Here is a 12455-nt window from a genome sequence, read left to right as displayed (position 1 = left end):
ATTTTGCATTTGAACAGAAGAGTAGTGTGTCTGCTATGTGAGCTTTATGCACATAGAGGCTGCTGCACCCGGAGCCACTCCAGCTCTGACTGACCAAACAGCCACTCTACACTAGGGAATGTATCATCTGGGAAAATTGGGTGCGACTGTGGGCTCTGCATTTGAGCAGGCTGAAGTCTGTCTGAACACGCATGTTTGTAAAGGGCTTATGGCATTTAAAGTGGCTGTACCAGTTTTGTTTTTCACGCAGCTGAGCAAATAAGAAAATTTGTCTCAAGTGTTGTATTCAAAAACACTTACTGTGTCAAATGCAACAGGTACATTCATGTCACTGCATTAAGCCTGCAAGATGAGCAGCAATAGAATCAAAATTGCAATTTCAATGGATACATTTAGCAAAACACAAAGGATGCAGTTTTTGAAGTACCATAATTTCTTCTACAAACAACAAAATATCTGCAAAAAAATAGGGGGCAGGAGTGCTATTTGGAAATGTAGAGATTGTGCAAAACTGTCCTTTTGGTGCTCTTCAGTATAACCCCAAATACAAAGTTGATATGTTGTTGGAAAAAAACTGAGACACTTGGAACATACAAAATAATTAAAAAGCCTTTATTAACAAATGGCAGATAAAGTTAAAATGTCAACAAGTTTCAGCCCTTTTTACTTTTTGAGTGCCTCAGTTTTTGTTTTGTTTTTTGTTTTTCTTTTTAAATATCCAGCCTTTTTCAACATAAAAACTGCTAACCCTGTAGTTTTGAACATTCTCTGAAATGTGAGTGGTTTGTAAGTCATATTTCAGTCTTGTGTCAATTGTTCTGGATGCATTTAGAATGTAAACTTTGAACAGAACCCTATTATCATAACATAAATCGCAAACCTAATTGTAAAGTTTGTCTCAAGTTTTTTCTTTTCCTCAAATGGTTCAGCCCTACAGTGCACTACATATTACTCACACACTGTCTATATCGATGAGTTTGCTGTGGCTCTCCTCTCCCTCCATGCTCAGCAGCTCCTTGAACTTTTTCATCTGCTCAGCCAGCTCCGGGTTCAGATTGAACTCTGCGGGGAACTCCGAGATCCAATACCTGCTCCGGCCACAGAGAGGAGGGAGAGAGCCAGAAGGGACAAAGAGGGACAGGGGGAACAGGGAGACGGGTGAGGTAAGATAAGGTAAGTACATTTGAGATCTATGATTTTCTGTACATTTCACATGGAATTAGACACTTTCACCTTAGCATTGGTTTAAGCCTTGTGGGGGCCCTTTAGATGCTTCTTGCAATTATTAATAGGCACATTATCATCCCTACATTGGTTAAAGGTGCACTGTGAAACTTTTTACAGATCAGCTCTGTGGAGGCTGGACCCTGCTTATAATAACAATAACACAATAACATAACATACTACACCTTTAAGGAACCTTTTATTCATATGCCCATGTCTTGCTTGAGAACTCAAAGGTAGAATTTGATTTGGCAAACACAGAGTTAGTATCATACTGAAAAACAGAGTGCATGGGGAATAAGCATTTTAGTTTTATGCAGCTAAAACATGGAACAGTCTTGGTGAAGATGTGAGATAGGCCTCTACTTTGACAACGTTTAAATCCAGGCTCAAAACAGTTCTGTTTAGCTGTACATGACTGAAAGGTTTTTATTCTGCACTCTTCTGTTTTAATGGTAATTTTATGATTATTTGTGATGATTTGTTTTGATTTGTGTGATTTTAATGTCTTTCTTATTCTGTAAAGCACTTTGAATTACCTTGTGTACAAATTGTGCCATACAATAAACTTGCCTTGCCTTAGCCATATTTGATGGACCTGCTTGATTCCTGCTACCAGTGCATACTGTTGTTAATTCCTTGGGCAAAGCACCTCACCCATGTCTATATAAGAATAAGGTGTGCATATGTGTGAGTGAGTGATTGGTGGCAGTTGGAGGGACTGATGGCACAGATTGGAAGCCTCTCTTCTGTTTGTCTACTCCAGGGCAGCTGTGGCTACAGGAGAAATTTACTACCACTCAATGTGGATTAAATGAACAGTGTAGCACATTGAGAAGCTTGTCAATCTTACAAGGATAAAATACATGTGAGGGATAATTACATCTACTAGGAGACTATGGCAGTAGTTGAAATAATTGTTTGTATGTTTGTTTGTTTTATTTATTTGGTGTTAATTATTTAAGGGAACTGTATGTAAGTCAATCTGTGTCCCCAACAATTTAATGCTGATTTATTCTTGTTACAAAAACATTGCACATGATTTCCTATTTATTTATGCTAGAATTTGATATCCAACCAGAAACCAGAATGACCTTCAGATGAGTCTCTCATTTGGGTTGCCAGTCTCAAGGCTGAAATCCAGTTGGTTTAAACCTAAAATGTCTCTGTCTGATCTGTCTGGTCCTACATGCAGGCTAGGGCACTGGCAACCCCATTTTTACTGTAAGAAAGCAGGCAACATATGGTTTCTTTAATGATGCTATCCATTTGCAGTTTGAAAAAAAAAAAAAAAAAAAAAAAAAAAAAAAAAATATATATATATATATATATATATATATATATATATATATATATATATATATATATATATATATATATACAGTAGTCGCAATTGCAAGGTGAGAGGAAACAGGACTAGGATCCATTAGAGATGCAGAAACTCTTACTTGAGAAGGTGGACAATTCTGGTCCGGTGTTCAGCACTGCAGCTCTCCTCTTGAGACCTGATCCTCCAGTCAAGGACGCTGTATGTTTTATACATATTCTTTTCTTTTGCATTTGCATGTTCTCTTTTCAACAGTAGCCGCAGCAAATAAAAATGCTCCCATTTTCTACTATGCTCATTTATCATAACAACTCATTTCATGTCCTATTTCACAACAACCATACATTTTCTCTGACTAGTCATTCAAAATGGGAACATGGTTATCATGGAAAACCATGGAAAATGGTTGAAGTGACAGTACAAATTTTGTTTTCTGTTTTTATGTAGAGTCTTTTGTATATCGTAAAAGTAACTCTTGAGGCCAAAATGAGAGCTTTCAATTGTAAAACTTTTTACTGTCAAAGAATAAGGAAGTACATTGTTAGCATGCTAGTTGTTAGCAATACTATGACGCCAGAACTGAAATGCACTATTGCTGTGAATAATTTGGATGCTCAGAATGCATAAGGTAAGTGAGGAATAACTTTGGACCATTTCTAAGCAATTCAAATGAACTAGCTCTGTTCTTCACATTTTGAAAAACATAAAAATCAGGTACAGTGCCTTTAAGGTTACAGTTTTGTTTTGTTTTGTTAGAATAGAATTATGGTTAAGATTAGGAAAATGGTTTGGGTTGATCAACATTTTAGCATAACAGTCTTAAAAAAAAACAAATTTGTCACCAACTAGCCTTATCTTAACACTATAAACATTATCCTGCCAAACACCTCTAGGTGGATGCGTTTGCATTTGAAGGCTGATACATGAAACACAACAGTAATTCCTCGTACACTTTGCATGTAAACCCGATCAATGCCCCTGATGCTCTGGTCTGAAAGCAGCATAAAACAGTCAAGAAATGTAACCGTTTACACCATTTACACCAATCACCATTAGGACTGTAGTTGTTTAGTCGTTAATCGATTAATGGGTCGATGGTGTCTTAGTCAACTAAAATTTGTATTACTTGTTATTATTTAATTTAGATCATAAGATTTTATGTGGGGCAACAGAACAAAGAGAGTGGGTAAACTGAAGATTTGGTATTTGTTGGGATTTATAAGTAAAAAGACAGATTAAACTAATGATTCACAAGTTTAATTTGTTTTATATAAATACATTTTTTCATAGTACCTTTGTGTATGAATAGTTACAGTATATAGTATAGTGCATGAATTCCCTTGCAGGTGTAGTCTTGTGAGTCCAATTTTGAGTCAGATACATAGAGATAAGCTATGCAATAATTTTGAAAGTCTCTGGTTGACTGATCAATTGGCAGAACATGTCTTTAGTTGACCAAGAATTTCTTTGTTCGACTACAGCCCTAATTACCATGGCGACCGTTATCATTTCTCTCTTTTGAGACCCGACTATTTCACACTAAATATTTCTCTTTGCCTGGCAAATCTATGCTACTTCTTTCAACCTGAACACTACTCAGTGCATTCAGCTGTTCCAAAAGGATACTTGAGCACCAGTTTGTTAGCCAAGTCCGTGGAGGGTATATACCACGGATGCATCATGATAAACATCCTCACCAGGGAAGCGTCCTTCAAATCGCCCTTTTCATCTGCAAGCACAAACAGTCAATCACTATTATGCCTCTTTCTAACCCATCCTCTGTGCTCCCTTTAACACTAATCTATTCTGTACAAAGAGTCCAAGGTGAGCGCATATTTCAAAACTGTGTTAATCATAATTAATGTTAATTGATGGATTTCAGATGACATCACAGCATTCTATTAGTGGTTTTCAGATTCTAGAATGTGATGATGTCATAATCCCATATGAAGGGCAAGAGACAGTTTCCCCTATTGATTACATTGTACTTTGCCATGAAATATCCAAAAAGTAAATGCACAAATGTTAAACCAGATCATGTCTATTAGCAACCAGATGAAACATCACATTGTATTACAACAAAAATCTGCATTTTAACAATAGCCATTTTAGCTGCGCTCCTAATATTCTGTATTGAATATCATTGGGCTATAAAATGTTGTGATGTCATCTGAAACCCAACAATAGGGCAATAATATTTAACACAGATGGGGGCAGCTAAAATTAATATTGTTAAAATGTAGATTTTTGTTTTGATAGTGAGTTCTTGGCTCTAGTCACTAATAAAATGATCAGGTATAATATTTCATGACAAAGTACAATGAAATCAATTGGGAAAAAATGGTTCTTGCTCCCCATCTGAGAGCATGACATCATCACATTTTGGGTTCAGTTCATGTGTCATCACAACGGTCTAGAATCCCTGTTTAACTGTTAGATGGCAGATTTGTTGACCTGGTTTATGGTTGATATGTCTGCAATTACTGGACCTATTCGCATAAAACAAAAACTGGCCCAAGTACAACATGTGTATAAATAAACAGTCATTTTCATTATGGTCTGATCCGAATGTAGTGAGCTGCGTATCCAAAACTGTGAACGAGTACACTATCAAGCCCCTTAAAGAGTTCGGGGCTATGTAGTGAATGAGGGGTTAGGCGCTAGGGTAGATATTCAGACAAAGCCCATGATATATGAACATAGGATTAACTGTCAGTCACTGCTAACCATAGACTGTATTAAGAAGTGGACTATGGGAATGTGATGTCACCAGTCAAATGAAGCTCATCAAGGCTAGAAGTTATAGGGGAAAATTATATATATATATATATATATATATATATATATATATATATATATATATATATATATATATATATATATATATACATATATATATACATACATATCTATGCACTCAGATAACGATTTTGAACAAAACATATATTAATGCCGGAAAATAGGAAACTGCATGTTTGAGCTACGGGCTATTTAAAACTTCGAAAAACTTCTTTTTTTTTTTTTTTTGCAGGCTGGCCACAACCACATTTTATAATTTAGAAAATTCCAAAAGAGTTCCCTATAATCCCACATGGGTCTAGTAAATTGTGACCATTTTGGAAGTTTCTTGAATGAAAATCCACGGCATAAAAAATACAAATGTTAGAGTTAAAATTTTGAAAAAATGGGGTTCCGCCCAAATTGGCCGACTTCCTGTAGGGTTTATCTTATAGGGTCTATCTTGAATTTTAGGTCATAGTTTGATAAGTGTAGAGCATCTATTTAGTCTACAACAAAGTCCAGTACTATGAACTCCACATTTATTATGTTACCACGGTAACATAGTTGCAGAGAGAGGCATGTTCTCATTGGCTTTTTTGTTCAGTTTGACAAGTCAATGTCAAAAGTCAAACGGTCCATGCCGAATTTCAAATGTTTATGTCAAAGTAATTTTTTTGGTACAATTCAAAAGTTCAAGGGGGCGCTGTGGAGCAATATAATGTCTGACCTATGTCTGACTGTCTGAATTGGTAAACTGAACAAATAAATGGTCTCATTGGAATGAATGGAGTAGTATTACTCAGCGGGAACGAAAGGCAGGATATTCACTGTGGCCTTTACCCCGCGGTCGCAAGGGGTGGCGAGGGCCTTTATCACTGCTTGCAGTTTTAATTAGACCCGAGCCTGGGACTATGTCCCGGCGAGGGACTCATTAAAACGGAAAATGGCAAAACTCAAGTAGTAAACACGCCCCGACATGGCAGTGAGTGGTGTCAAAAATTAGAACTCGACGAGCTCTAATTGTCACAAAAGACCCCGAGAAAAAATAGCACAAGACTACTCGGTAGCACCACCTCAAACTTTGATTTTCATGGGGCCAATGGGAGCCCGACTCGGAAAAAAGTCAACGTAAAAATCTGAAACTCACATCAAAAAATAGTACATGTCGGGACATGACAAAAATTATATTATGGCCCCGCCCTAAAATGTACAGGAAGTCGGCCATATTGGATCAAACCCGGGAACGACAAAAGTGCACACCCTCGCATTCAGGACATTATCTCGCCCAGTTTTAATCACAAACACTTCAAATTTGGTCAAATCCCACTAAACCCATGTGTGATTAAAGATTAACAATTACATTTTGATTATGACTTTGGGTGTGGTCAGGGTGAATTTTCAACAAAATTGCAATTTTTTGAATATTTCAAAAAAATATTTCTCTTTCACACATTTTTTGTTGGGAAAATGCTAATACAGAGTTTATGCACATTTGTGAGCTGAACGCAATGATATGCAAATCAAGGCACTCTCTCACAAAATGGCTCTCTAGCGCCCTCTTCAAATTTCTTTTTCAAAAATTCGTAGAAGACAATCGCTTTGACGTGGACGTGTGAAAAAAATCACAGGGGCCTTATTTGTGATGGGGCACAATGTGAGAAAGTCACATGACTGTAGCTTTTCCGGTTTAGGAGAAAAATAATGGGTGGAAAAAAAAATTCCATTATTATTATAATTGAAGCCACTTTTGACCCCCTGAACGTTAACGAAAAGTCAATTTTATTGGACCCAAAATTCAAGTTTGGCGAAAAATGTATTATTTTGATGTTCAAAAAAATTATTCTTTAAAAATGACTCAATAGCGCCACCTTAAAAATCAAAATGCATTACGTCAATGAGAGACCTTTTTCATCATAGACAAATGAAATTTGGTACAAACATAGAACATGTCAAGACAAGTAAAAAATTATATTATGTCCCCACCCTAAACCCTACAGGAAGCCATTGTGGGCAATTTTTCCAAAATTTTACCTCTCACATTTGGATTTTTTGCGCCTTGGATTTTCATTCAAGAAACTTGCAAATTGGTCAAAATGAACTAGACCCATGTGAGATTATAGGGAACTGTCTTGGATTTTTCTACATCATAAAATGTGGGTGTGGCCAGCCTGCAAAGAAAAAAGCAATATTTTGAAGTGTTACAAAGTGTGCATAACTCACACATGCAGTGTTCTATTTCCCGGCATTAATATACATTCTGTTTAAAATCTTGATCTACATGAAATGATATACAATTTACATATGTCAGATTTTTTTTTGCTCCACAGTGCCCCCTTGACCTTTTGAATTGGACCAAAAAAATTTCTTTGACGTAAACATTTGAAATTGGGCATGGACATTTGGCTTGGCAAACTGAACAAAAAAGTCAATAAGAACATACCTCTATTTGCAACCATGTTACCGTGGTGACATAATAAATGTGTCATTGAAATGAATGGGGTTCAGAGTACTGGACTTTGTTGTAGACTAAATAGATGCTCTACACTCATGAAACTATGACCTAAAATTCAAGATTGGCAAGAAATGTGCAAAAAAATTAACGTAACAAAATGACTCAATAGCGCCACCTTAAAATTTGAACTACATTACGGCAATGAGAGACCTTTTTCATCGTAGACAAATGAAATTTGGTACAAACATAGAACATGTCAAGACAAGTAAAAAATTATATTATGACCCCACCCTAAACCCTTTAGGAAGTCAGTCATTGTGGGCGGAACCCCATTTTTTCAAAATTTTACCTCTCACATTTGAATTTTTTGCACCTCGGATTTTCATTCAAGAAACATGCAAAATGGTCAAAATGAACTAGACCCATGTGGGATTATAGGGAATTGTTTTGGAATTTTCTACGTTATAAAATATGGGTGTGGCCAGCCTGCAAAGAAAAAGCCATTTTTAAAAGTTTTTAAATGCGTGTAACTCACACAGTTAGTGTCCTATTTCCCGGCAAGAATATACTTTTTTTTTCAAAATGTTTATCTGAACGCATAGATATACAATTTACACTGGTCAGACATTATATTGCTCCACAGCGCCCCCTTGAACTTTTGAATTGGACCAAAAAAATTACTTTGACATAAACATTTGAAATTCGGCCTGGACATTTGGCTTGGCAAACTGAACCAAAAAGCCAATGAGATCATATCTCTATTTGCAACTATGTTACTGTGGTAACATAATAAATGTGTCATTGAAATGAATGGGGTTCAGAGCACTGGACTTTGTTGTAGACTAAATAGATGCTCTTCACCAGTGGTCCCCAACCTTTTTATCACCACGCACCGGCCAACGCTTGAAAATTTTTACCGTGGACCGGGGGGTCTCATTTTGCTAATTTGTAACCCCTTAGCATTCCGGGTCATTTTGGTGAAATTGCCTTTGTTCTGACCTCTCCCTTAGTAGTAACTGCACTAGTTTGAGGTCTTTGTAAAGGTAACACCCTATAGTTTTACCCACAGGTGTCAGAATCACTGTAAGTTTGTCTGCTGAGCATTTATACACTTTGGAACACACATAAAAATGCAAAACTGCTGCGTAAAATTACGCAATACGCGCGCATAATTTTACGCACGGATCTTTATATCCAGTCTCCTCCTTTTACGTGCCTAGCAAACTCAGTTTTTTACAGTAAACCACTGCATGTCACGCATCAGCGTGTTCCGCAGTTCATGGGTTTTAAGAGGAAAACATCACTAAACGTGTGTAATGTAACAGCTTCATTCTACAAAGGGGAGAGTGGGGCGTACTCTTCCAGTCATCTGCAGCTCTCATTCACTGTCTGCGGCTCCAGTAACCCACAGCCCCCACCTTATTGGCCAACTTTGGTGTCAATCACAAGCTAACAAGTTTGTTTTGCACTGAGGAACGGCGCTGTCAGAAGTTTATTATGCCTGAAACTGACAAAAGAAATGCAGAGAAGTGATGGAACAGATTTCACTTTCCTGCAGCAGATTGGACATGGAGGCTCTAACTTTCTTTGTAAACATAATTTCTTGACTGGATTATATTCTCTGGACCTCTACGGAACGAATGAGACTGTGTTTGTGTGAATATGTTGATGTTTGACAGAACCAGAGCGCTCAAAGGTAAGTGAAGTCCAAATCCACATTTCTGACTTCTCTGTAAAAACGTCTTTCCTGTCAGCACTGTGGTGATTAGAGGTGTAAATGGTTTATATATTCAGAAAGATGAATGCCGTAGCTTTCATTTGATGTGTAGATTGTTTGTGGGTGACGCAGAAATACACGTACATTGCTGTAAAGTTGTAACGTGTAACGCGGGCGGGCCGTCGGAACGCTAAGTGGTTAAGTTGTCGGCACGCAAGTGACGGAAATGTAACCGAGAGTCCGGTCATTTTTCAAAATAAAAGATTGTTCAGACTAAGATAATAAATACAATGGAAATAATCAATTATTTCTTGGACAGCTGGTGGCCCGGTACCAATTGATCCATGGACCGGTACCGGTCCACGGCCCGGTGGTTGGGGACCACTGCTCTACACTAATCAAACTATGGCCTAAAATTCAAGATTGGCAAAAAAAGTTGTATTTTCATGTGCAAAAAAATTTAACGTATCAAAATGACTCAATAGCGCCACCTCAAAAATCAAAATACATTACGGCAATGAGAGACCTTTTTCAACGTAGACAAATGAAATTTGGTACAAACATAGAACATGTCAAGACAAGTAAAAAATTATATTATGACCCCACCCTAAACCCTACAGGAAATCGGCCATTGTGGACGGAACTCATTTTTTTCAAAATTTTACTTACTCACATTAGAACTTTTCGTGCCTCTAAATTTCATTCAAGAAACTTGCAAATTGGTCAAAATGAACTAGTCCCATGTGGTATTATAGGCTACTCTTTTGGATTTTTCTAAGTTATAAAATGTGGGTGTGGCCAGCCTGCAAAGAAAAAATACATTTTTTGAAGTTTTAAATGGTCCGTAACTCACACATGCATTGTCCTATTTCCCGGCATTAATATACGTTTTGTTCAAAATCTTGATCTGAGTGAATAGATATGCAATTTGCATATGTCAAACATTACATTGGTCCACAGCGCCCCCTTGAACCTTTTAATGGTATGCAAAAAAATTACTTTGTCACAAACACTTGAAGTTTGGCATGGACACCCCTATTGACATACTGAACAAGAAAGCCAATGAGAATATACCTCTATTTTCCTGTGACCTGATAAAGCGCATAGTATCATGTCAGTACTGAAAATGGTCTCGAACAGAGTCTTTGAAATAAGTAAATAATCTATTCTGGAAAAAAGATTTGTGACGTGCAGAGGACAGGAAAAAAGGAAAATTCTCTGGATTGAGGGTTCATGAGATGCCATTCATCACATAAACCATCTTCATTTACTAAATTTTGAAGTTCACATGAAGTCATTTTCTGATCACTACTCTCTTTCTGTCCTGATCTGTCCATATCATGATGCAGCACTGCATTGAAATCCCCTCCAATTAAGATCTGGTAGTCAGGGAGATCAAGCAAGGTGGAATACAGGGTGTCATAAAATTGCTTATTGAACACATTTGGGGCATAAACACACACCAAAGCAATCTTCAGACCATTATACAAAATTTTGCAATACGTAATGCGACCATCCTTGCTGCCTCCCATGCCCAGGTTAGTATAACATAAATTCCTTCTAATCGCAATAAGGACACCTCTATTTTTTTCTTTTTTTTTTTTTTTTTTTTTTTTGAGTGGCAAGATGCATTTGCAACATTAAAAAATGTTCTGGAATCTGTGTGCATCTGCTTCTAAATAATGGGTTTCTTGAATAAATGCAAAGTGAATATTTTTCATATGCAAAAAAATCTATAATGCTTTGGCACTTTTGAGGGGAATTCAAGCCACGGGCATTTAAAAAGAGTATATTAATTCTACCCATCTAAAGTGTAGTCTTTCATACTGTAACCTTTGTACAGAAGAAAAAAATAAAATAAACCTGGACCTCCATATCTCCCACCCACAAAAAATAAATAAATAAATAAAAATAATAATAATAAATAAATAAATAAAATAAAATAATAATAATAATACAAACCCACAGCCCCGCCAACCCAAATAAATAAATAATAACAGATCCATGCCCCATCCTGAGCTGAGTTCCATATTTTGAATTTCAATCATTAGTATCATAGCAACCAAAGAGCCTATCTTCCCCACCTGCGCCACCGGTTGAGCAAGGAGTGGGAGGGCTGTCAATCAAACTTGTTGCTAGCGCTAGCGGGAGCAAAGGGAAAGAAGGCACCTGATTTGTCTGTTATTAATGTTCATATCTTGATTTACGGACACAATAGTGAAATAAAAACATTTAGAGCGGGTTAATACAAACATGTTAAGGCCAAAATGTCAAGCCTGACAGCAGCAGTTACCGAGAGAGGGATGACAGTTTTTCAATACAAAGTTAATTGGAGTTGATTGAGCTGGAAGCGTGCCTATGCTCACTTTCTATTTATAACACGGCAGCTAGCAGGTTAGTTATGTCCATTTATATAAAGTCTATGATCATAACATAGGATTAACTGCCAGTGACTGCTAACACTAGCTTGGCAAAACCTGGCTACTTACCTCAACCCCATATACTTTCTGTCACACTTACATCCCTGGCTGTTAAAAGCTAAACAACTGCAGCCGTTTTTAACAATGAGGTGTGTTGTTGCCAAATAGTAATTGCAAATTGTAAGAATGTCCATTGTTTTCAATCAGCTGATGCACCTTGGACCCGAAAGTGACATCACACTTAACAACCCTATTATGGAACTATGGAATAATTTACGGACTTACCAAATGCTTGGATGCATGCTTCAACCAGCTCATCTACAGTAGCTGACTGCTCTGACAGAATGGAGTCCATCGTGGTGACTGGCTGCACTTGGTTGGTTTATATGGTAGACCAATTCACCCTAAAACAGAACAGAAAGAAGTAAAGGAGGTGAAGTACAGCTTAATGATTTGAATAGTTGTAAGATTAGTTGAACCTAGTTTCGCTGAAAAGGGAGACGAAAGTGGTTTTAATGTGGGCAGCTGTCAAGT

General features: G+C 37.1%; 1 protein-coding gene across 3 annotated transcripts in view; it reads right to left on the bottom strand.

Moving 5' to 3' along the window:
* LOC117386524 (RAS guanyl-releasing protein 2) overlaps positions 1 to 12455 on the bottom strand; it is a 93090-nt gene that overhangs the window by 57087 nt on the left and 23548 nt on the right. For all 3 annotated transcript variants that reach the window (XM_033983923.2, XM_033983924.2, XM_055228935.1), the window contains exons 2-5: positions 12207 to 12325; positions 4178 to 4280; positions 2673 to 2729; positions 957 to 1088 (exon numbers count right to left, since the gene is read on the bottom strand). In XM_033983923.2, coding sequence (XP_033839814.1) covers positions 957 to 1088; positions 2673 to 2729; positions 4178 to 4280; positions 12207 to 12276 — 362 coding nt within the window. In that variant the 5' untranslated portion in view covers positions 12277 to 12325. The remainder of the gene's footprint in view (positions 1 to 956; positions 1089 to 2672; positions 2730 to 4177; positions 4281 to 12206; positions 12326 to 12455) is intronic.

This window comes from Periophthalmus magnuspinnatus, chromosome 18 (genome assembly GCF_009829125.3).
Source record: "Periophthalmus magnuspinnatus isolate fPerMag1 chromosome 18, fPerMag1.2.pri, whole genome shotgun sequence".
In the NCBI taxonomy this organism is placed as follows: Eukaryota; Metazoa; Chordata; class Actinopteri; order Gobiiformes; family Gobiidae; genus Periophthalmus; species Periophthalmus magnuspinnatus.
Note: the sequence above shows the minus strand (reverse complement) of the source record. Positions and strands in the feature narration are given on the sequence as shown.